General features: G+C 45.7%; 2 protein-coding genes across 6 annotated transcripts in view; both read right to left on the bottom strand.

Moving 5' to 3' along the window:
* her6 (hairy-related 6) overlaps positions 1-2641 on the bottom strand; it is a 29129-nt gene extending 26488 nt beyond the window's left edge. For 4 of the 5 annotated variants that reach the window (XM_029254441.1, XM_029254443.1, XM_029254444.1 and 1 more), the window contains exon 1: positions 2312-2641. The gene's annotated coding sequence lies outside the window, so the exon portion shown is untranslated. The remainder of the gene's footprint in view (positions 1-2311) is intronic. The other variant, XM_029254445.1, reaches the window with a different exon arrangement.
* Positions 1-25628, bottom strand: LOC108937203 (heat shock protein HSP 90-alpha 1-like). Its single transcript, XM_029254145.1, has 6 exons — positions 25613-25628; positions 24609-24718; positions 23911-24019; positions 21650-21783; positions 21390-21562; positions 1-52 (listed from the first exon to the last, which is right to left on the bottom strand). Exons 1-6 carry the CDS (start codon positions 25626-25628, stop codon positions 1-3), a joined length of 594 nt encoding a protein of 197 aa, XP_029109978.1.
* Positions 25629-26315: the final 687 nt, after the last annotated feature.

Consider the following 26315-nt stretch of genomic DNA (forward strand, 5'->3'; position numbering starts at 1 on the left):
CTATCGCTGGAGCATCTGAAAGCGTGAGTTCTCCGAGTTCTTCTCACCAGGGCTGGCGGATGGGGGCAAGGGGCTGAGGTCATGACGGTACACGGACGGCCAGCCCCCCCGGCTTTTCCAGTTCCCCGTTTAGGGATGATCTCCATCTTTTCATCCCTCCCTTCCCCTGCCTTGCCAAGTGCCGCACGGAGCTCCGAGCAACGTTACCCTCCCCCGAGTGTGTCAAAGGCAGCGGGAGGGGGGAGCGGAGCGGCTGACTGCCCTTATAGCAGCTGGCTGGAGGCAGCTAACTAACCACGGCTGCTCTCCCTGCGAGTAAGAATCATCCGGAAAGGAAGCAAGAAAAGGCCAAGCTTCATTTCCATTGACTCCCATTGAAAGCGCAATATAAGCCACTGTCACGGGACCCTAGACTTGGCTGGTGACTCTTCCTCCCTGGCTGATCAGGCCCTGTACAAGTCCTCTTGTTAGCATGCCAGCCCTCCTGCTCCCATTTCCCACACTCCTAACTGTGTCTGTCGTAGAGGGGATAACCAGTGCCGTTCCCATTCACCTCTCCTGCTATGCATTGAAACTCACGGGCCTTGATCTGCCGGCCACCCCCGTCCCCCCGTCCCCCCATTTGCTTTCATTAGCACGTCGAACCGATTTCTCCTTTTAGCATTGTGACTGGCGAACAAAGGGCACCGGCGGGCGGGGGAAGGAGCCCTGCGCTGAGGCCAAGCGCGATGACGCTGGCCGCCTCGGTGGACTGGCCACGGCCCAGTGTGGGGCAATCCCCCACACAATGGACAGACAAATAAATAAATAAAATGCCTCGCCGCTTTTGTCTGCTCCTCGTTGGCATGAGCATTGATGGGAATGTCAAGGATGTCACCCCCCTTCCCGCCCCCTATAAATTTTGGGTCCTGCTGGTGTTTCTGATGGCTTGTGTCCCCAACTGTGGACTAATGCTGGCATTCCCACTTGCATCCCCATAACTGCCTTACAGATGCTCTTAGAAATTTCTCATGGCAGAAAAATTTCACCTCTGGTGCTCTGAACAAGAAGGTACACTGCATATGTTTTTCATTTCCGTGGCACTGATGAATTGATAGTGCTCGACATAATCATGCATTTTCGTAAACCTACAGATACCTGTGTGTGAACAGTTTCGCAGATGAGGGCAGCAGGTGGCGTAGTGGTTATGCACACATTAAAGAGCATAGAGCCGAGTATTGAGCCTTGAGGAATGCCAAACCTTACGTCGCCAACTTCAGAAATTAAATTAAAAAAGGCAACCAGAAGCAGAAGCGGATAGACGGAGCAGGTAGGGGTTTAACATTTCAAACTGTAAAGACAAGTTCAAGAACGGATAATAAAACGTCACAATTAAACAGTGTCAAAAACAGCACCGAGGTCTACAAACCAGGACCTGCGGCCATCGACAATGAAAATTTACTTTGCATTTGTGTATGTACCTGTGTTGGCAACATATACACACATACACACACACACAGATATATAAATATCTTGGTTTTCCATATCAATTATTCAGTCAAGATGCTGAGTCTCAGGTGCATCTCTCTTCTGACTAACTTGGTCCAATAAAAAACAATCACTACCAACATCTACAGAGAAATTAATGTGACCAGCAGCAATTATTTCAGTTCTGTCATAATTAAGTATAAGTTAAAGACATTCAGTAACAGAGCACTCCTCGTGCTCATAACCCTGGGGAGTATAAAATGTCCCATTTTTGAATACATCTTAGCAAAGCCAAAGAGTTTCTGTCATTGAACTCTCTTAAGACAAAGGGCACTTATTTTCTCACTTTTTATCTTGAGAGGATAATGGTGGTGATCATGGGGCATATCTGAATTTCTGTTACCAGGGTGGCTGGAGGGCAAGGATGGGAGGAGAGCTGGGATGGTGCTCCTTATCAGCCCTGTGCTGAAGGAGACCAGAGGGGTCCCTTTACTGCAGTGATGTATAACTGTGTTTTATGGCACTCTCCAGATCCCTATCAGTGTGAGAGAGACAAAGGGCTACAGGGGCAGGAACTTGGGTGTGCCTTTGACTTTCATATGCTATCAAGAACTCCCAGCACCTGATAATAACCATAAACAAGGGGTGGCTGATGGCGGAGAAGCAGGTTCGCCCAAGGCAGATAAGGCTACACGCTGACCTCCTAGAACAGCAAAGCCGACACACGTGCAAATAAGTGCAGACGTACCCACACATTCACGCAACCACACGCAACCATAAGCAAATACATGTGAAGGAAAAGAAAGACGTAAGGGGGAAATTAAACACATCACGCTCTTCTCACCCGCTTTCATTAACAGCTTGTCCCAGGCAGGTTCGCAGTAGTTCAGAGCCCATATGACGATCACTGGGTGCAAGGCATTGCAGGGTACGCTGGGGTCGGATGCCAGTCCACCGTAGGGTAGTTGTACACAATGCCAGCGATTCGTCCAATTCACCCGAACCGCATGTCATCGGGCTATGAGAGGACACTGGAGAACCTGCAAGAAATCATCAAGAAAACTGGGACAACATGTAAACTCCACGCAGTCAAAGCTGGATTCAAAACTATGCCCGAACAGTGGCGCCGCAGTGCCGCCTTGTTCACATTATATTAAAAAGGATTGTTTCTATTCTTATATGCACTTCCTCACATTTCACGTTCATCACTTGAAAATAAAATATAACTGGAAATCCCAGACAAAGAGGCGTGGTGGTGCAGCGGGTTGGACCGGGTTCTTCTCTCCGGTGGGTCTGGGGTTCGAGCCCCACTTGGGGTGCCTTGCGACAGACTGGCATTCCGTCCTGGGTGTGTCCCCTTCTCCTCCAGCCTTACGCCCTGTGTTGCCGGGTTAGGCTCCGGCTCCCCGTGACCCTGCACGGAACAAGGGGTTTCAGATGATGCGTGTGTATAAATCCCAGACTCCCCAAACAAGAAAGGCAAATCCAGATAGTTTACTGTGCTGGTGTCAGTTTTAAGGTGCGACAGGCCACCTGCCCCTACAGGTAAAGTTGCCCATGGAATGAACCTAGTCAGTGCCCTTGACCCTTAGGCAGGGTGCCTGACTGCAGGAATTATTAACAGCAAGGACTCTCAGAGAGAGAGAAAGAAAAGAGTTTTTTCCTGACATATTCTATAAATCTTAAAAGCTGTTACACTGCTAGACCTTTTTGGAAAGAATGAAGACCTGCAAATCTTGTCCACCCTAATGGATATAGGTGCCAAGCCCAGCAATGCACATGGAGGGAAGTAACATTCTGAGCTAGGACACCCAGGACGGGACGCCAGTCCATCGCAAGGCACCCCAAGCGGGACTCGAACCCCAGACCCACAAGAGAGCAGGTACAGGCCAAACCTGCTGTGCCACCACACCCCCCGAAATAAAACAGATAAATTAAATTATCTATGTAATAATTATCTAAATAATAGATTATATGAAATGCCACCGCTGGTCTTTAATACAATTCCCTAAGGAGAAGTTAAAGCAGTAAGTTAAAACCATAGGATTCTTTTGTGTCCAGCTCAACTAGAAAAGCACGCAGGACCTGAAAAACAAAAGACGACAGATCAATCATCCGCTGTCAGAATGCGCCCCTCACCCCCAACCCCCCTGAGGCCAACCAAAGACAAACACAACCCTAAAGAGTGTGTGGGAGGAGGGTCATGCTGGCAGTGTGTATGCACTGTATGCACCTGAATAGGAGGCATCGAGCTACAGCCAGCTGCAGGCGAGTGATAAACATGGGCTCTGGACTCATCTGCATTTGCAGCCACACCCACTTCGTAAGGAATTGAGGAACGCCTAACAGTGCACGATGTATTTATGGACCCACAACAGAGCAATGCCACAAAGTCCACCGAGCCGAAAGGCTTCGGTCGGAAACACGGGGGCCGCCGAAAATACCGTGACATTAAATTGCTTGTTAGGGAAAACAACGTGAGACTCGAGTGCATCTCTGTACCCACGTAATTCTTTCTTTGCCTTTTTTATTAGAAAATAGGGTTTATTAAATTTTTTTTAAGAAGAAAAATTTTGTGCGTTTTTACTAGTTTCTTTCCTTCGTTTTTCAATTCACGTTGCTGCAAAACCATAAACGACCTTTAATATCTTATACAGTGTTTGACTGTTCACTGCTTTCAGAAAGAACCAATTAAGAAGGGAAAGCCACGCACACATCCCCTTCTGCCGGGAGGATTCAAACATGTCGTAATCTTCACGTCATCGGTGCACCAAGCCGATCACTTGGGCTCATCTCATCAAAAAGTGTCTTCTTTATCCAGTTAACACCACGTAAGAATGCTCGAAATGCTGGATCCCCAAAAAACCGATGATCCACCTGTCATCTTGGACCACAATGTCGGGAAAATGGAGACATAAGGGTGTCGAATTGCACTTTTGTCTTTGGCTCTTTACCCGCTCTGCTCGGTGCTCAGTCTTTCGAATGGCTTCGTCGGTAAAAGCGCCCAGCGCACGGTGAGCCCCAAGAATCCGCTTGGATCTCTAGGCTTTGCGCAGCACCGACTGTGACTGGGTGCTGCCGGGGATCTGCGGAGGGGTTGGCACTCCTCGGTCACCCGAGTTACCCTCCGGAAGAGTTGCTCCATCGATGGCAGCGCTCCCGTGGCCGGACCCACATCACGATGTGTTGGGTAGACGCTAAGGCGGTGACCGCACTCATTTCGACACGGGTCACGGGTGCGAGACGGCGAGCGCCGATGGAGTGGCGACACGAGGACCCCCGAGAATAACCGGGAATGGGGTCTTTTGCACCGCTACTGGGCGCTGTGGCAGGTACCACATGGGTCATACATCGTAATGTACTTGACAGACATTACTGCAGTGAAATGATGATACAGAGAAAAAATGAATTAAATAATACTATAATTAAATTTATTATTAACTTAATTTTTTCTTACTTTAAAATGTATTTTTATATATTTTAAGTTATAATAGATTAGTTGGGGGTGTGGTGGCACAGCGGACCTGGGCTGTGCCTGCTCTCCGGTGGGTCTGGGGTTCGAGTCCCGAATGGCGCCTTGCGACGGACTGGCGTCCCGTCCTGGGTGTGTCCCCTCCCCCTCCGGCCTTACGCCCTGTGTTGCCAGGCTAGGCTCCGGCTCGCCGCGACCCTGCTTGGGATGAGCGGCTTGAGACAACGTGCGTGTATAATAGATTAAATTACAAATAATACAGCAGTAAAGATTTTACATTTTCTAATTATTAAGAGAGACAGTAAGAAGTCATATGATAATTTCTCCAGAGATGAGACACAAAATGACACAATAAACTTGACGAGCGACACAGCTACATGAGGCATAAAAAATAACCTATACGTACCTGGCAAAAACAAATCAAATCCATTATCCGCAAGGATGTTTCAAAGTAATAAACGATGAAACGAGGAACTCTCAGAACTCCTTGAGCACATTACTTGCACAATTTTAAATGCGAATGTCACGCCAGCCACTTCTTTCTTAGCAGCATGCAGCCAGTCAGGGGATCACTTCATACCACAGTAAAAAAAAAAAAAACACTTTCACCAGTGTATTAGAGATAAACGCTCGGTCATGGTGGTGTCAGACTCGGCACAGATGCTTTGTAGGAACCAACTTCTCACAGACATTCCTCTTTGTAGGAACCAACTTCTCTTGAGAGACATTTCCAGATTTCAACATCTTAACCGGTGTCTTTGTATTATATCGATTATATCGAGACTGAGATGGACAGAGAAACCAGGCTATCCCCCGTCCTCTAAGAGACAGCACAGGTGAATATCTCAAAAACCAGGCCCTAATCCTAACTACTGCTTGTCTAAAGTACATTTACATTTATTCATTTAGCAGACGTTTTCCTGCAAAGCGACATACATCTCGGAGAAAATACAATTTGTACATTACGTCAGGAGACAGAGACATACTTGCGGACATGTGATTCTTAAGTAAACTTAGTTTGTCACTTTACACTTGATGCACCGATGTTCATCGCTCAAGTTTGTGCACAAAACTCATAATAGACTAATCCTGATTACGTTCCTACAATTTTTTTTGTTTTAAAAGGTACACAAACATTTACATAAGGAGTAGCAGCTGTGTAAAGGCTTGTCTGGGGATGATCATAAAGTTACGGCGCATGAACATTTACACCATACATGAGCTGGGGAGATGTTGGGCAAAATGAGTCCGAAAAGGTGAGTTTTCAGCGGTTCTGAGCGAGAGGGGGAGGTCGTCCCACCGCAACGGAGCCAGAACCGAGAACCTCCGTGCTTTAGGATGTTTCAAAGCAACAAACGATGAAACGAGGAACTCTGAGAACATTAGCAAAAAGTACATTAATCTTATAAGAACGTAATAAAGAAGATAACGCATAACAAGAAAAAGTGCAAGAAAATTATTTGTAGCACAACTACCACCACTACCGAAAACATTTTCATAACGACTTTTTAACGTGCGGAAACGTCAGCGAGGGCACTTACTGTATAAACGTGGTTGTGCGGCAGTTACACGAGAATAACAAGCAACCCAAAGCATCTGAGCGTTCGTTAGCATGATGCCCGCTCAGCTGGTCCTTAACCATTTTCTTTTTACTACCTCCCTCTGAAACCGAACCCCCTCCCCCCAATTAAGGCACACTTAACAAAGGGGCTTTCGCTTTTCGACCTGATTGAAAAGTCTCCCCTTTAATGAGTTTCCCCAACTCTGGCTAAAAGTGAGACGTTACTGTCCCGGGGGGAAGGAGAACGACTACAATGGGCGCCCAGAATAAGCGGCTAGGAGCCTCTCTCACGGACACCCCTTTACGGTCTACGAGGCCGAAGCAGCGGGGCGCCCCCGCGAAGGGCCGCTCCTTTACGTGCGTATGAGCGACTCATTAGCTAAGTAGAACCCCCGCCTCTGCCCGTGCATCTCTCCCCTTTGTGGCTTTGTGTGCCCTAAATGGTCCTGAACAAGGCCCGTTATCTGGTTAATACATATTTACAACCGTGTGGGGTTATTGAGGGGGTCCTGTCGTTTTATTTTGCACCGTTTCATCTTCCAGACCCATAAACTCATTTACAAGCCCTTTAGGGCGATTGTTTCGCAGTATTTGATATTTTGTGGCCTCACCCCGCGTTTCCTGGGAAGGCAGACGGTTGGATACCGCAGAGATTCCCGCGGAGGCCTCCGCCAAAGCGATCGATAGCCGAAAGGTCACAGAAAGAAGCCGAGCTGGGGTTTCTGTTCCGCTCTTACCTATAGCTGAAAGGTTTGCCCGCCGCATTCCGACTTACTGGAATAAGAGCACAATTTATGTGAATATAATTCAACGTCGTTTTTTCCCTCCTGAAACCTCAGAGCGTACTATCAGTCCGGGACAGTTATTCGAGAACGGGCACTGCGGAAAAAGTACAGTCTTAAATGCATGTTTAAGAAGGGAGTCTCGATATATGAGAAATTCACGGAACCCGCAACCGCAGATGATCCGCACGACAGAAACGACTCGCACCGTTCGTTCGGAAAGAGCCGTTTGCTCCCGCTTACATTCGGCCATTGAGCCGATGCTTTCCTCCGACGCGACTTGCAATTATTCACCCATTTATACAGCTGAGTCATTTTTACTGGAGCAGCTGAGGTAAGTACCTCGCTCAAGGGTACAACAGCTGGAGATCATGGAACCCGGGATCTTTGGCTCCAAAGGCAGTAACGGTAACCGATACGCTACGAACTGTCCCGTACACTTACGCCGAATACCGCCGACCTCACGTAACGTTTTGAAAATTCAGTAAAACCTTTCCGGCGAGCAGATACTCCGGAGGACACGTCATTACATTTTTTTTTTAAGCAGAAGAAGCCGGCATTCGCAGCGCCACGGGTAAAGGAAAGAACGCGCTCGTTTTCGGATGCGAGAACTTGAACGTGGAAAGCCAGGGCGGCGGAAGCAGGCGAGCGGAGGCGTCCGGTGAATTGCGCCAATAAAGAGCACAGCTGCGCTAATGCGTACGGGAGACAATGGGGAGCGCTCGCTTTGCCCGAAGACGAGTCGGGAAGAATCCCTGATAGGCGAAGACAAAGGAGGCAGGAACGGCCCCCCCCCGGCGAACCGCTCCGGCCTCCACCGGCATCACCGGCGCCGCTGCTTGCGGCTCTTCCCTTCGCCTCACGGGAGCCCTTCCCGCCACAATAAGATCAAAACTCGTGTCGGGAGATGGAGCCTAAGTGGGTGAGACGAACTCCTAATTGTGCACAGAATTAATTTTACTTTAATAATGTGAACAGAGATAATGAGTGACTTCTCTGGGTTCCTGGAGACACCGAGCTGTACGAAGTGAGGTACAGTATCAGACGGAGCAGTGGACGCAAAGCGCTCGGTATGTAGGCTCCCTGGTACGTTACCGTAGCGAAGAAAGAACACGGTTACAACACAAAAAACTTGACCATAAATAAAACCTATTCTTCTTCTTATTATTATTATTTTGTACGTAAATATTACACACACACACACACACACACACACACACACACACACACACACACACACACACAGCATCCGAAACTGCCTGTCCCGAGCGGGGTCATGGTGAGCCAGAGCCTAACCCGGGAACACAGGGCCACGAGGCTGGGGAGGGGACACCCAGGATGGGACGCGAGTCCGAGTCCGTCTCGATGTATTCCAAGCAGGGCTCGAACCCCAGACCCGCCGGAGAGCGGGACACGGGCAAACCCGCCGCACCGCCGCGCCCCCCTAAATATGACTCTTTCGTTATATTAACTGAATCCGCGCTTAATATGGCAGCAACGGGATCTGGACCGACTGTTCCAGGGCCATCTGTGTAGCTGCAGGACTCCGATCGCTGCAGCATTCTTGTCGCGTAGCCCAGAGGAACGCCGAGCGCCACCCCAGTGACACGTTTCGCCTCGGGCTTTCTAACCCCGCCATTCCACAACGGCGCGTTCGCCGCCTTGCTTCCAAGCAGGACAGCAGACTGACATCGACCGCGGCTTCGGGTCGCAAGCGTGACCCTGACGCCCCCCCCCCCCAAGAAATATATTGTAATTACAACCAGAAAATAACTTGCAGCATACTATGTCAGTTACGTTGCCTTTGCACAACGAGGTGACGAGTTCAAATCCCAACTCCCGTTCGAGCGCCTTTGAACAAGGTGTTCGCCCCAAATTGCTCCGGTAAAAAATAGCCATAAGTGGATAAACACCATAAGTCACTTTGGAGAAAATCATAGAGTCAGTGAATAAAAGTATAGAGTGTCACTTGCTCAGTTCCTGTGACCACATCACACACCACAGATGCACATAATGCGCATTAAAGGCAAAGAACTGAATGAAAGTAGTGAACATTAACTATGTGTTCACGTGTCTGGTGTGGAGGACCTCGTGAAGCCTTTCGGTAATGAGATGGAAGAAGGAAGCCATTTCAATGATGCATAGAAGTAGGTCAGATTTGGCCAGCATACAACCGGAAGGTTCGTTCATATAGATTGCCGTTTACGTGAGATGTGAATAAACGTCGAAAGCGCCATAATTTCACAAAATATTTCATTCTGGGATTCATCTATCAGGTGCACGGGGACGTGCTGTAGCCGAGGATCTCAAAAAGAAAAAAATCCTCGTCTTTCCCGCTCACGGAAAGCTATGGAGGAGCACGTAGTTTTGACAGAGCAACATGTTGATCTCGATCATAAGGAAGGCATGAGAGCTGGGCACGGCCACGGCGATGAGTTATGGTCCAGAGCAAATTGATTGGCCACTGAGGGTTAAAGATAAGGTGTGGAGATTTTGTCACGGAGGACGCCGATGGCCTCGTCCATCCATCACTGTCTTCACCTCCTCTAGAAGGGCTGCGTGCCAGATTCCTCCATGAAACTCCCCCTTTGAGAACAAGAGCGGCAGATGCCGCCTCCAGCGCTCCTACGCCGCCGCCCGTGGCGGCTCCAACTTTCAAGCCCCTCCCTTGAGCCCGATCTCCGGACACAGTCCATGGCTGGGAATACACAGGTCATTGTATGTCTCATAGAAGCCAAGGGGATATGTCAGGACCCCAGACTAACCCTTTCCGCAGATGAATGATGATAGCACATTGAACTTGCTTTAAAAAATTCCCCTTTTCACGTCTTAAGAAGCACATATTTCGGAGGGACCAGCTGGATCAGTCCGCACACATTTATGCAGAGCGGAGTAGAGCGCGGCCACACACACACACACACGCACACGCACACAGAAACGTGTGAAGATGTTCCAAATTACAGTAGCGCCACAACGCTCGCCAAGCAGAAATTACGAAAAGGTCAGCGCTGAAATCGTCCTTTTCGGAAGTAAGGTCGCTTCCTCCAGCAGAAAGTTCTCAGCAGTTCAGAGCAAATATTCATACTTTTACTAAGTGAATAAGTGAAAATCTCCGCAATAAGCTGCTGGAGGTAAGAAAGACTCACCGTGGGTGAAATCGCTGCTGACCGGGCCGAGAGCACACTTTGCACCGCGGAAACCGGAACGCACCCTATGGCCCGCTAGAGTCCTCCGAGCACAGCATAAGACCAGCACAAACCCCAGATGTACGTACAGGTGGACAGAGGAGGTCTGTTTAATTCACTTTAGAACATATATGAGGTTTTATTTGTCCAGAGTGATTTTATGCAACTACATTGCGAGAAGTTCAACAATATGCGACTTCATCGCCTGCTAAGCATACTGTAAGCTACACGTTACTAGAATTATTGCTGAGCAATGATATAAACGCAGACCCCCAAATCCACAATTCCTACGTGTCCGAAAGAGAAACGGGGATTACTAAGCAAAAATTTTCCAGTGTAAATTCTTAAACGGTCTTCATTAGATATTTCTCAAGAAAGAGTTCAAAGCAATTGCGCGGAGTGGGAAACCGCCTTAGGAAAAACACCCTTAAAAGTCCATAGAGCAAAAGAGCTATTTTTCCAAGGTGTGATTTCACTGAGTGGTCAGCGTGGATAATCTGCCCTCTTCCATCATTCTGAGAGCTGTGTCCAATCGCATTGTCCGAAGCAGCAGGTAGCCCGTCTACTCGGGGCTACGGGGCCAACCGCGTCCCCCGAACCGGACGGCCAGCTTGCGGACAGGCCAGGGGTCAGCGCCCGGGCTGGACGCAAGCTGGACGTTTAACAAATGACGTTTACAGCACGGAGGAAAATGATTAATAGTCGGGTAATTTCAGAGGTCAGCGTGTCACTTCGGCCTGAGTGCGCAATAACAGCGCACAATTTGTCCTTCGTTGCGTCTCCTCGCCGTTTTCCATAAGCCGCGATCTTGCAGGTGAACCCCTTTTTCCACCCTTATCGGTTTTAGGTTTTTCCTTCTTGCAAGTTTTTCCGCACGGCGAATACATAAATAAAACGGCACACATACTTGGGTTTTCCAAAGACGGTAAAAAGCTCGGATATTCACAGCACCCAACGGTATCTTTTTAACAACTGCTCCTTCATATTGCCATCCCGAGTGGTCAACGTTTTGCTGTATAACTGAAGTGAATTTATGGCAATTACTCTCCCGGAAGTTCAACCCTATATGCGTCACTAAGGGCATAATTCCTCGTTATTACTATTGTATTTATTTGTTCATTTATTTAGCTCGCTGGATACAATGATATGCAGAATTACTGACAACCCATAGTTACAATAACCACTGCAGTTACAAATGAAAAGCTAAGAAACACAAATCTGCATCTGGCGTAAAACACAAGACAAAACACGTCTTGTGGCGTAAAAGATGTTATTTAAAAATGCAAAATGCTATGCTAGTAATATCACAAGCAGTTGCTGTGGTTTATTCTTTGCGAGATCTCTTCTATACGGACATCAGATCCAGCTGAAAGGGGTTAGGACGGCCTCGTTTCCCTTAAAAAGTCCGGTCCCGTCCACTTCGTCGTCTCGCCCGATGGTTCGCGAGACGCGCCATAGAAGCGGCGGCCCATCGGATCCTTTTGTCGAACGCGGAGGAGGCGCCGAGAAGCGGCATTGTGCCTCCCGCCAGTTGTCATCCCCAGAATAATTTCGCAAGGCCCCCACCGCACGCACTCCCTCTGGCTCTCCCCCCAGGCCGACCCAAAAGGCAGCATGGTGCCCGGCGCGAGCGCTCGCTCGGCAGGACCGAGTCGGGAGGTTCACTAGGGGTTGCAGGTACTTTTCATGCCACTAGGCAGCTAGGCTCCCACGTCCTGCTGCTAGAAATTTGTCATCTCGTTCCCTCCTTTTCGGAGCGTGTCAGCGCGGGCCCCCGATGGGAGATTTGTAGATATGATAACTCGATTAGGCCCCGCGATGGATGACGCCGCGGCACAGAGCCAGCGGTGCCCAGGGGGGTCTTGATCTCGCTGCTTAACCTCTCCTCGGGAGACCAACTGTTGCGGCTGCTAGAAGTCACGGCCCCCTGGCTACCTACAAATCACTGGCTGGCCCCTAAGTTCCCGCTATAAAATTTACAAACTTAACTGCAGTTCAAAGAAATCCTTGCTGACCACAGAAAATGAGAAAACTGAAAACTAAAACAGAGTTCCCCATAATACAGACATATACATCAATGTAGAGTACATTTATATGTAACGTGTTTGATATTCTATATATGTTGAACAAAATAAATAAATACATACATAAATTGAACAAAACTTCAGTTGTAGGTTTTGTCATTTCATGGGACCAGCAAAAATTTCTTGAAATATGTTTGCATACATTATACATTGAGAATTTCCTACGTATGTATGTTATATTAATTTACATATCGAGGGAAACTGCTTTTTAACTGCATAATACACAGTACTTTATTACATTCCATCTGCGTAAGACACGGTGCAATTAAATTCCAGGATGACTGGTTTTAGTGGAGAGCTTAAGTTAATACTCTGTTTGAATCGGAAGCTTTATTAGAAGATAAAACAACTCGCAGATGTGTATTTAGGGCCAAGGGAGCGAAGGCAGCTTAAGGGGGGCAGAGCAGAGTGAGCGCGGGGCTGCGGCTCCCCGGTTGCCCGAAACGCAACAGGTGCGACGGCACGCACTTGCACTCGTTTCCAGAGAAATCCTCTTCATTACCATCGCAGGATGCATCTTTCCTTCTTGTTCTCGCTCATTAAGTCCGAGGATGGCCACGTTCGATCCGAAATTAATTTCCCGAAAACTTGCCCCACGTTAACCCTCAATGTGCCGAACGAGGTCGTTTTGAACCCACCTTCACATAAAGTGAGTTTATTCACTTTTTAAATTAAAACAACAAATTAAAAAGTAATTTTTAATTTTATTATTTATTGTTTACTTACATACTATCTACCTTCTATTTCAGGGACACTACATAAAGCCAAAGGTTCTCCCTGTTTTAACAAATGATGAGAAAGGTCATCTATTTAATCCAAAGCTCAGAAGATTATTTGTCTTACTTAGCATGACTTTCAGTGCTGGAGCAACTCTGGCAGAAAATACCTTGACCAACAGTACTTTGGTGGGAGTGGCATGTTCAGTAGATATGCTCAGGAGCCACAAGGGTGACACTGAGTACTGCGTAAGAAGCACTTTTCCCTCCAGAATAGACCGAGTTCTTCGAGATCTTTGGCAAACCGGACTCAAAAAAATGCTGAAAAGTCCCAATGTCACCTTGGTCCATAATATCAAATCACATATAGTACCCTGGGACAGGGTTGAGAATAAAATAGCGTCGTCGACATGCTGATGGAACGGCTGGGATGATACGCGCTTTGTGACGAGTAGGATGGATTGATACGATCATGCCGTTTCCAACAAACGTTGACCGTGCAGCAGTCTTCACGTGCAGCAGACGCCAGGAATCGTGAGATCAGGCAACGTTTTTTCCAGCTCCTCAGTCATCCAGTTTTGGTGAACGTGTGATCACCGGAGCCACATCTCCGTATTTTGAGCTAGGAGAAGCGTAACATACTACGTACTTCTTGCCGCACCCTGGTCTCATACTTAACTGCTCATTCCTCACTTCCGGCCCACTTGTTAGCCCGCACAGACCTTTCTGATCTCCTCTGTGCTTGGAATTCCCAGGACGGTGACCGTCCCCGACAACCGCTGTTCGTGGAACGAACAAACGTGTCGCTTTCAAAGTCTCGGACACCACAGCCCTCACATTCTAACGTTCAGCCAAAGAGAAAATGTTCACATGGTCGGCACGCTTTATAGAAAGAGCCACAGGGTAACTCATAACGCGGAGGTGGGGAACTGTATCTGTAAAAGGGCCAGTGAGTAGAGATTAACTGATAACTATAATAACTATTATATTGTTAATAACTTTTACGATCAGTAATGCGATATTAATACAGTTAATATATTTCTGAATAACGAAATACTTGTTATGAGCGTCTGCACAGCTGTATGCGGCTGACGTGCGCTGAACTTGGCATGCATCGCATGAGGTGTTACTGTATATTGTGCTTTATCAGGTAATGGTAAAGAGGGAGAAAAAAAAAAAAAATCTTCCAAATCATCACACAAACTCCAGTGTTGTTCATTACTGTTATTCTGTGTCACATTTTAATGAATGTTTTAATATCGGTGAAAAATGTTAACGCATTCCGAGGAAAGAATACAGGAGGGTCTTTCGGTTATGGTGATATATGATGAACAGCAATATCATTACGAGTGACTGTGCAATTTGATTTATTTTTATTCATTCGGCAGATGCTTCCTCCCAAGCAACAATCAATAATTAAGTATTTAGTGGACACTTTTACCTAAGGTGACTTAGAGTGTAAGAAACACTGCAGTAAACCATCTACACAGCAGAGAAGTGTAATACACACAAACTACAGGCAACTTAGAGTCACCAGTTCACCTTAAGCACATGTCACTGGACTGTGGGAGGAAACCAGGGCAACTGGAGGAAACCCACATGACCACAGAAAGAACTTGCAAACGCCACCCTGACTGCTTTGTCACACGATAACATCAGAGAAAAATAGAAAATATAGTTATACATTACATTTATTTATTTCATCAGGCACTTTTCTCCAAAGCGACTTCCAACGAACTACAACTACCAGCCCACACACCTTATTCACCGCAGTGACTTACACTGCTAGATACATTGCTTACAACGGGTCACTCATCCATACATCAGTGGAACACACTCTCTCTGTGTGAACCTGAGCAGCATGTCTTTGGACTGTGGGAGGAAACCGGAGCACCCGGAGAAAGCCCACACAGACATGGGGAGAACAAGCAAACTCCACACAGACTGAGTGGGGATCGAACCCACGTCCTCTCGCGCCACCCAGGTGCTCTGAGACAGCAGTGCTACTCACTGTGCCACCATGCTGCCAGATTTTAAGACAAATAATTAGAGAAAAAGGGGACTAACACCCCAGGTTCATTCAGGCAGGCTCTGAATACAAGTCACTCAGTATTTACCACAGCAGTATAGGAGACAAGAGCAGTAGAGTGCTCCAAAGTTGAGCGAGCAGTTTTCTGGTCCCCTGGGGTCTCACATTTCTTCAATATAATACATTAACTGATAATTACTTTGAAAGGAAAAAGTCTAACGGGCGTATCCCAGACGTAGGAAATATTTACTAAGGAAAGGGACCGATAAGGAACAGACAATGTCCCAAAATCAATCTGATCCATTGCTTGTGTGCCACTTTAAACGCACAACTTATTTTGTTTTTTTCATAACACAATCTTCATCATAAACATGAAAACAGGGCTGTTCATAATTTGCTCTTATTTTTGTTTTGTAAACGAGCAGAGTGGTGCAACAGCTGCATAAAGATTTCTGCAGCAGACAGAAACTTCCAGCCTCAGGCTATTATGTAAAATGCATCCAGGTCTAAGAAGGCATGACTAGTTAGTGTCAGAGCAGAATCCTTTCCTTTCCCACAAGTGTGGCGCAGTAATGATGCAAACTGTCCCACCAGTCAACAGTCGACCGGGTGAAAGGGACACTTCTTCTTAACCGCCTCCTGTTAGACCTGAAGTCTGTGGAAAAAAATCAGTGTTTGTGACTTAAAGGCAAAGGAGCGATCCCAAAAGGCCACGCGCCCCCCTACCGCCCTCCTGCCGCACACAGGTAACGGATCATTTATTGGCACGCGCTCGCACTCGGGGCGCATGAAGTGCGTAAAACGGCCACAGCTGAAGACTTGCAGGCAAGCCCTCAAAGCGCCGGTCCTCTCCCAAGCCCCTATGCTGTATCCAAATTCAGCACGATAATGAGTTTCAATCCCACCTTCATCAAGATACTTACCCCAAACTGATACAGCAAGCTACCCTGATGTATAACTGGGTAAATGAGCATAAATCACGGAGAGGCATCGGCTCAAAGAATAAATAAGCGAATGCTAATTCCGCACTAAACAGCCAGCTGACGATTCTGCAACTCCGGGCAGAAAGAGAGAGCGAGAGACAGAGAGAGACGCGTGAAGTTGCCGTTGCCCCGCTGTACCAGCCAAGCGGGCGCTGCGGTGTGACAGACACCTTCATTACATGGGGGATCAAGCGCTAGCGGAGACTCCGCAGGATGGAGGCTGAGGGCTGGGCTGACAAGTGTCACCTGGGTAGGATGCAGTAGGTGATGCTCTGGTAAAGAGCAGCACAGGGAGTGATGGCTCATTCCTCCGGCTCTTCGAGTTTCCGCAGCTTCCCTCAACACTGCTGATCACGGGTTCGACCCTACAGCACTGCTAAGGTGACAGCTGTACTGCTACTGAAAGGTTTCCGAATTAAGGAGCGTATTAAACGAAATAAAATTAGAAGAGAACAACAACTGAATGAGGAAACAAAAACAATGGTGTACAATGTAACCGCTTCACAAGAAAACACAACTGCAGTGAGTAGAACAGGTGCGTCACTGTACCTAAAGGGTGCAACCAGAGATGGGTTCGAGCGCCACTCAGTCTATGGGGAGCGTGCATTCTCATGTGTGTCCTCCCGAAGTCCAAAGACCCGCTTCAGGTGAACTGGCGATGCTGACTTGCCCGTGTTCTCTCTGTGTGTGCGTGAGGCACATCCTCCTGCTGTACGAGTGTGAATGACTGTAGAGAGTTTACTGCAGTGTCTCTAAGTCACTTTGGATAAAGATACTGGATGAAAACTAGTTAATAATCACTGTACATCACTTTGGAGAAAAGCCTCTGCAAAAATCGATAAATGTAAAATATAAATTTTAAAAGGCAGATTAAGAGAAGCAGCAAGACATTTGAAATACAACTGCTATTTATGATATCCGCCTTAAACTTGATTTAATTTTTTTTTTTTTTTTTTTTTTAAAGTTCACCTTAAAAATGCTAAATAAATGCGGTAAGCAATTAAATAAAGTTCACAGAAAAGTTTAGCGAACATAAGCTGCCCGGAAACGCGATGCCCACCGCAATACAGACATTTTGCTGGTAGCTTAGGTTTAAGAAGTACAAATTTCCTCTAAAGCTGGCAGCTCATCCTGAAATCTGAGCAAGATCCCTGGGCCTTCCAGCGCTGCTTTTTCAGAGGGACATGACAAACAGGATTATCCCCTGTCGACACGTCGCTGATCCACGGATCGGACGGCCCCTGGCCATGTCCGCGCCCCGGCACGGCCAGCTGACAATCCCCTCACGGGCGTCTAATCCATCAGGTCCTGTCAGGACATTCTGTGCTCCCCGCCCCGTGCGGACCTGCATTTGCCTAATCCACGGTCCATGAGAATAGAGGCCCGACGAGGCGCCCCTGCCCTGTTTACCGGCCACATCTGAGTCAACAAAGTCGACAACAGCACAGGAGAGGCGTTTGTCTCTCCCCGTCTTCCCTTCTCATCTTTTGGAAGAATAAGTTTGCCTAGTATCTCACAATAGCTCCTGTTCCTTCAAATCCTTAAGTGGTAATCCCTACTGCAGAAAGTCATGATCGGGGATTACCTGCAATCTTAGGAATCTGAGAGAGCCTTTGCTGTTTAGTAAACCCTCCCCCCTCCATCATCGAAAAATACTATTGTCTAATTGCAGAAGCAATTTGCGCTCAATTTAAATCATTAAATCAAGTCATGTTGTTCAAAACACTCCCCCATCTTGTGTTTACACATTCTCTTCACGCTTCTGATTTTACAGTGCGCTTCTTTCTTGGCACTTTCTTCTGAGAGTTAGCAACACAAAGTTTGTCACAAGCTCTTACAAGATACCAGCCACCTTCTGCATATGGCAAGAGCTGGACAGATGGATAGACAGACGGATGGACGGACCGATCTTCTATTGTCCAAAGTTCTCAGTGTATGAAAATGTTTTGATAAAATATAGACGCTTTACATGCTCATCTCTTTATTGCTTTTTGAGAAAACCAGACACTGTCCCTGTGCTCTGCTGACTTCAACATTGATGGTACAGTTGTTCAACCGGTACAAGTCATCTTATGCTCTTCATCCAAATTCTCCCCTTGAAAAGCAATTTTCCAAATATTTTCTCACATATAACTTTGGGCTCAGAGGTAAAAACTCTTACCATTTCCTGTGCATTTCTTTTCTTCTAAACTTTCAATGTGTTACATACAACTTGTGTCTCCCTTTGGTTTACAAAGGACCTTTCCAGAGAAAATCACTCTCATTTTTTTATACTGACATCTTTTTTGGGACCAAACTCAATTTTAACCTGTTATTCTACAGCTTCAAAAGACAACTGACTAACAAGACAAAGAAAACCGAACACGGTGATTCATGAGGGTTTAAAAAGAATAAAAAGTAGAATCACCCGTTTATGGCCCCTAAAACGAGAGTCCAGAACTAAAGAACCGCCTGAGCGCAGGGAGCGGGACACTAAGAAGCAACACTTCCCCCTTGTGGCCGAACCCTGTCATCGCGTCTCTTTAAAACCTCTCCATAGGCATGACTGTATTATTATCGGAAACGGCATTATTATTGCTAAGTTTAATTCAGGCACACAGCAGGGAAGTCTTATTGTTTCAGCCAGTATCTACAGTCATAAACCGCACCCTGCGCTGGTTATATTTTACACTTAACCCAAACCGTACTTTGTCTTTTTTTTTGCATAGGATTAGCTTTGACAAAATAGATATTGAGAAAAGCAAAGGAGTAATAATGTTTTATGCTTTCTCATTAAATCTCATTTTGCTTCTGACTGGGTTACCATGAAAATTCCACAAAGGCAGAGCTGATAATGTCAAACATGCTGTACTTCATGGAAAGACAATTTCACCAACAATCTATTTGATGCACACAGTAGTAATAACAGATACACCTTAGACACCTGTGCCGAGTGCTCACCTGCAGGCCCCTCAGTAAAGTACGTACGAGGACGTTTCTACTCATCTGCCCTTCACACAGCCTCCATAATATAATACGACACAATTGAGCCCAGATTAGAAAATTTCCTTTATTCCCCTACAGGGTTACATATGTAGAGCCTTACAGTTAATATAATGCAAGAGACTAAACTCTATCTAATTACCATATGTAATGAAGCAAGTACGGTACTCTGACAGTTTCTAAAGCCGCATGTCCTAAATTACCTGGATTTAAGACGTCTTGAAAATAATCAAGAAACTTGCCTTTTACAGGTGATTTTAATATCTATTTTACATAATAAAGCAACACAAACTGAATGTAGAAATAACGTTAGAAACTTTGCCCAGTGACATTTCATGCAAATAAATGTATTCAACTACATCATAGCGCTCAGGCAACAGAATTTTAGTCACTGGGCTGTCAAAGTCTCAAGTTTGAGAGCTAACCAGATTTATTAATGTTTAAAAATGGTTTACCTGCTTTATTAAATGTTCTTGCCACAGAAACAGCTCTTCTGGAAACTAAATGGCATTTTTCACAAGTGGCAGTCTAAGTGTTGTGGTGAAGACAGTCTTCAATTTGCAACAACGGCAACACGCACTGGCTAAACTGAGTGTCAAGTACATTTACAGGTGGGGCTTCTATTTTATTCCTGCATCTCCATCTATTATTATTTTTATGTGCAGTTGTATTTACTTTTGAGTACTGCATAAAGAACCCCTATGGCTCTCTGAACAAGGACCAAGAGAGACATCCAAAGGTTTGCGCTATTTGGATGCAGCTTTTACTCCTTGTAGCTCAGGGGTACATTGCCAATGGGTATTGCTGTGAAAACAGTCAAATAGTTTCTCACAGCTGCTCAGCACATTTCCTGCAATCATTTTTGACAAAACTAAACGCAAAATCTAAAGCTCACACTGCCTTCACCAGAACCTCAGACATCTCCAGCAAAAATAAACAAATGGCTCCAAACCCTCGTATCTTCTCTCAGAATGAAACTTTGCCTTCAGATCACACACAAAGCCATCAAATACACAGACAAATACTCACTACTCCTCAAAGCAAACAACTGAAAGCACTATTATCGTAACTGTACCGGAGACACTAACTGTAGAACTTGAGATTTTTTTTTAAAAATTAATACTGTATGTTGCATTTTCCATGTAGCTGTTACTTAAAAGAATTGTTGACAAGGAAAGGTACTCAGGAAAAAAAAAAAAAACAATAAATATATATATTTTTTTTTAAATCAAAAGGAAATAGAGTAAAAACAAATAAAGGTTCTCAAACAAAATAAGCCATTACACAGGGTTAAGGACCATAGCCTGGAGAAGGTTTTCCTGGTCACACGGATTTCTGTTGTAAACCTTGATCACTCGTTGAAAAAAATATTCCTCTGTGGGATGACGAATGAGCAGAAGGGTTCAAGGAAGACATCTGAAAATCTTGGGTTGTTAACGACCCCGTCTGAGGTCAGTTTGAAAGGTACCTGTATCATGCGCACATGGCTACGCTGAAGGATGCGGTCGATGGTAAAAATGCAAACCCAATCAATTCCCTGAAAAATTATGCTGTATTTCTTGCAGTAAAAAGAACCTTCTGAAAAGCACCATGATTACAGTTTGTTTCATGCTCTTGAAAAAAATATACTGTACATGTCCTACCATCATCACCCATGTGTCACTCAGTTCTGCAAAAACAGTATGTTATTTTGCCCTGGTCCATTTTCACCAAATATGATTACTGTTATATATTTTCCAGTCTCATTTGTATTGGTACAGTGGCAAAACTAAACATGTCACAGCAACCAACAGAAAGCTATACAAACAACTGCTGTGTATTTTCTTCTCTGAACTTCCAGATTACAGACAGCTGAGAAAATGCTCAAATCTTGTTGCACACTAAATCCAGCGTCTCTCACTGCCGCCCCATCCACAAGATTATCGTAGGACGTACCTCAGAAAGATGTTTACATTTACATTTATTTACTTAGCAGACGCTTTTCTCCAAAGCGACTTCCAATGAACTCTATGTAGTGTTATTAGCTCACACACCTTATTCACCAACGTGACTTACATTGCAAGATACACTACTCACAATTACAATGTTAATTGTTATGTGCAAAAGAAATATGTATACGTTATTGTACTTTTCCTTGATCTTCTTCTTTCTCTTGCTTTTCGCCTGTTTAGAGTCTTCATCCTCGTCAGACCCCACATCCTCAATTTGGGGCTTGTCTTTGTCGGGCTCTTGTGTGTCTTTTACTTCTTCCGAAGTGTCATCCTCATCCATATCTACCTCCTTCTCACGCTGTTTCTCCACCTAGACAGAAAGAGAGGAGAACTATTAAGATATCATCAATATCTTGTTCTCATCACGTGTTTCCACACCAAATTTCTTTGATCTTACAAAGAGTGTTATTGGGTAGCCAATGAACTGTGAGTGTTTCTTCACAATTTCTTTGATGCGCTTTTCCTCAATATATTCTGATTGATCCTCCTTGAGGTGAAGAATCACTTTGGTACCACAACCAATGGGTTCACCTGCAAACAACAACCCGCTGTGAGACAAAATCTGATGACATCTTTTGCATTATGAAATGAAGTAGCAAGTACATAGCATAATACAACATCAGTGCTCTTATATAAACCAGAATGCAACTGAATTTTGTCTTATTAATCTTATGTTTTGTATAAGAGTTTGTGTACTGATACACAGCGGGGGGCATGGTGGCGCAGTGGGTTGGACCGGGTCCTACTCTCCAGTAGGTCTGGGGTTCGAGTCCCGTTTGGGGTGCCTTGTGGCGGACTGGCGTCCCACCCTGGGTGTGTCCCCTCCCCCTCTGGCCTTACGCCCTGTGTTGCCGGGTAGGCTCCGGGACCCCGCATGGGACAAGCGGTTCAGAAAATATGTATGTGTGTATTGTCCTTCATATCCCTGTTCCTTAGCCACACCCTCTCACATGAGCTCTTCCTTTGGCCTTTTTTCTATTGTTAGCTTCTGTTTTTCCAACAAAAACAAAAATAACACCAGCTCACCTGTGGCCCTTTATACATACGTTCATGCTGCAGTTCTGATGCTCCTTTCATTGTTTGCACCTCCAGAACTGTGTATGTTCAAATAAGGTGGACAGTGTGTGAGAGATGAGGACTGTGTGTTCATTGTACTGTATTCAGCGGTAAGAAAACGAAGCTTGGAATAGAGAACGGGAGTACTTTTGACGTGAACATACAAGGATAACTGTGTTTTGTGATTAAACTTGCATTTCAAGCTCTGCAGAAAAAGAGTTTAAGATAAACTCAAACTTGCGTGTAACCAGGTGAATGTCACCAAAACTTTCGTCCAAAGAGACTCCCTTTGAATAATTAACGTTGAGTATTGGATGTGTTCAGGCAACCAGTTCAGAATGAAATGTACAACAAAATATTCAAAAAGTAACTAAACTGTATTTTATGGGCTGCGAATAACTAAAAGAATAAATGTAAATGAGCACCCAGATTCAGAAAATGTATCGAAAAGCCTCAACTTCTGGACTCACAATGCGCATCACCCTCCCTGCAGCAAAATGATGAACAAATGATCCCCTGCAAGCCACTCATCACACTGGATTTGCATTTGAAGGTCAAAGGTTTGAATGCCACCTCCTGCTGTAGCACCCTTGATCAAGGTACTTACCCTAAATTGCCCCAGTAAGTTACCCAGCTGTATAAATACCTAGATAACTGTAGGTAGCTTAACGTTATAAATCGCTCTGGGGGAAAATGTTAGCAAAATAAATTAACGTGAAATCTCTGTATTCTCCTATGTGTATCTCCTGCCTGCTGTGGTTATTACTTCAGAAATCCATTAGCTGTTGACATAAATTGGCAACTAAGGACTTATTCAGAGTCCTCACCTCCCTAGAGTGCTCCTGCTGTTGCTCTGCCCACACCTGCCTCCCCAAGAGCTCAAGGCATGTAAACCGAGGGTGGTCTGATGGGGGACAGGAACAAGTTCTTTTTTTTTTCCCCCCTCTTTTCTGCCCACTATACTAGCTTCTAGAAGAAGCTCAGCTCCAATTCCTGCCCCTATGGAGCAGCGAGAGCGAGTGCAGACAGGCACATGGCGGAGGCTCCGGCTCTCGGGTCAACATATAGGCACATCCTTTCACTGGAAGACAATGTCTGTCATGATGGAGCATGCCAGGAATTTGGCCTTGGAAATGAAGCATCTTGCCAGAAGGGAAATTGTGAGAGATCTCCTTGGCCCTCAGTGCCGTGACATTTTTTGTTCCCTCTCAAAAGCACAAACCATAGGATGGGATAGGATGACTCGCGAAATAAATCCCCTCTCCCTCCCTTTCTCCCCAAGTTTCACACTAAAAATAATTAAGCCCTACTGTTCGGCCTCCCCAGAGGACAGCGATGAATTACGGCGCGGAGGGGAATATATAATACGCTATAATACACTTCGGTAATAATATCTGGAGGCCCCACAAGTACAGAAATGCACCTTGGCCCAAGATGAGCAAATTCTCCACAAGGAACAAACACTTTTCTGATGAAGCAGACGCTGGTGTTTAAGATTAATTTCACAGCTTTGAACCCAAGAGGTAACGGAGGAAAGTCCTCGCTCGTAAGGAAAGCTCCGGCAGCGTGTGGAGCTCCCCAGGGCCCCAGGAACGTAAGTACCGCGGGATCGAATCGGTTCGCGGGAAGGCTTCTCCTTCCGGTACTTTCTCCCAGACAGCGGCCTCAGGTGCGAGTCCCTTTTGTACAGATGCCGGGTGAACCTGGAATTCTGCGTTAAACAGGGAGAAAAAAAAGCGGCACAGAGACCGTTTCACAGACCACTTTGACTTCTCTTCAATAATCAGTGTCAAGTCCAGGCACATTTTTAAATCATATTACCCACAGCATTGGATGAAAGCCATGAAATTCAGTCTTAATCAACATCTCTCAGAACCGGTTATCAAATGAGGTGAAAAAGATGATAAGCAAACAAGAGGAGTCGCATCATATATGCTCACAAAATGTGTGCACATGATCTTAACAAACTTTAAATAAAAAAAAAAAAAAAAAAAAAGCTCTGGTACACTTAACAATATCAACCCGGATAACCGAAAAAGGAAAGAATTTCCCTGCCCTGGCAGGTAACGTGTATAACACCGCCACTATAGCGCTGCACTCCCGTCACAAAATCGCCGGGCGCCATTTTCCCCCCATAGGTTTCCATACTAGTTAAAGCAATTTACGACGCTTACCTCAGTATGTAATATTTCTCGGTAAAAATGTACTTTGTCCGCACTTATATAGCGTTATACACGATGCTGGTTATTATCATAATTCCACAGTGTGATGACGGTACTTATGTTTGACGGAACACTAACCTGCTGTATCGAACAGGGGAAAAAGCCTGTGTGAAGAGACGCTGTTCCACACTGACTGACCGCAGCGGGAAGAACGTCGCGCCTCGCGTTATAGTGACAGTCTCTTGACTCTTCTCCGTGTGCACCTGCCTAGCATTAGCTACTGCCTCACTGAACTGGGGTGTTGTATTTAAATATATGTTCTGTAAAGCACTGGAAATGGATTTATTACACCGTCGTGGAATAGGACGGGGGGGACAAGTGGAAAAAAAGAAAAGAATTAGTTAGAAAGAAGAGACACCGCAAATCACTCCATCTTCACTGGGCGTCACACACGCCCTGTTCCAACTGCATGATATTTGCCGTTTCCCGGCGCACAGAAACCAACAAATACACTTTTTGTGAGCATATTAGTAACAAACATGCATATCAGCATCTAATCGGGCTTTTTAAAAGACATGATGTCTTTGCTATAATGATCCATCCATGGTGCTGCTTGTGGTGACACTACTGACATTTATTAATTTAACTTTTCTCCAAAGCGACTTACGATGTTAAGATAGTTACTAGTTACCATTTAGGACTGGTTAATTTCACTAGAGTAACCCAGGGGTAGTACCTTGCTCAAGGGTACTGCAGCTGAAGGTGGGATTCAAACCTGTGACCTTTGCACCCAAAGGCAGCAGCTCCAACAACAACACTACCAGCTGCCCCCATTATAAATAATTTTTCCAATCTGGACCTGTTATTACATATCCAATTCATATGTGTAAAATTTCACTGTGTTTTTACCAGCTGCACTAAGCACTTTATCGATGAGATGATGAGAAGGAGCACCGAACTGAATCTCCTGTGTCGCTAAATACTCGACCAGAAAAATGTCCGGTCCATTTTTTTATTATTATTATTATTATTATTATTATTTATTGTCAGCCCAGGGATCTTTAGAGAAGCCGTGCTGGAGGAAATGAAGCCAGGCGTGTCGGAATCCCAGCAGAGGGTTTAACGGAGACGATGGAGCTCACTTTCAAGTTGGGCCATCCGGAGCCCCTTCGCCCTGTGCGTCACTTCGTGATGTCCGATCTTAACCGAAAATAAAAAACACTACTAGGAAGGCAATTAGGAATCGGCAATATTCCGGTAAAGTTTCATGCGGCTCCTTTTGTGACGAACGTCAGCGGATATGGTGAAGGAAGGAAACTAACTGTACTTCAGAATCACACAACTGCAGCTATGTCTCTTTCTCCTAATGCCCAAATTGTATTTTCTCTGAGATGCACATCGCTTTGGAGAAAAGCATCCGTTAAATGAATAAATGTAAACTGAACCTTGGGCTCATGTGAACACACCATCTGAAGGAGGACATGAGGGGCTAAATAAAGAGACGTCCTTCCGCGGTGTCAGTAGGTCTCCGCGGGACTGAAGGAATTTGTCCGTTGAGGCACCTTCCCTCGCTGGGAAACACGGGACAGATTACCTCTTACGGTCCCTGTGTTCTCTCCGCTAGTCCTGTGCTCTCCTCGGTGTCTATTATCTTTATTATCCTTCAGGTCCCCGAGTGCAGGTCGACTGAGCTGACCCAGGAGTGGCGCGAAGCCAGACCTCTGTCCTCCCACGAGCTGTCCCTTTTGGGGAGGATTATTAATTTATCTTTCTGCACGTGTGGTCCTTTCTCATAAGGACCCCTTGCGTCCATTTGCCTTTCTCCTCGCCCTCATTTGTTGAGTA

This window comes from Scleropages formosus, chromosome 8, assembly GCF_900964775.1.
Source record: "Scleropages formosus chromosome 8, fSclFor1.1, whole genome shotgun sequence".
Lineage (NCBI taxonomy): Eukaryota > Metazoa > Chordata > Actinopteri > Osteoglossiformes > Osteoglossidae > Scleropages > Scleropages formosus.

Coding starts and splice junctions, on each gene's coding strand:
- LOC108937203 (XM_029254145.1), bottom strand. Junction 24,020..24,608: donor TCCCCTGTTCGATACAGCAG/GTTAGTGTTCCG, acceptor TGTTTAACGCAG/AATTCCAGGTTCACCCGGCA. Junction 53..21,389: donor AAGAAGAAGATCAAGGAAAA/GTACAATAACGT, acceptor CCCATCCGCCAG/CCCTGGTGAGAAGAACTCGG.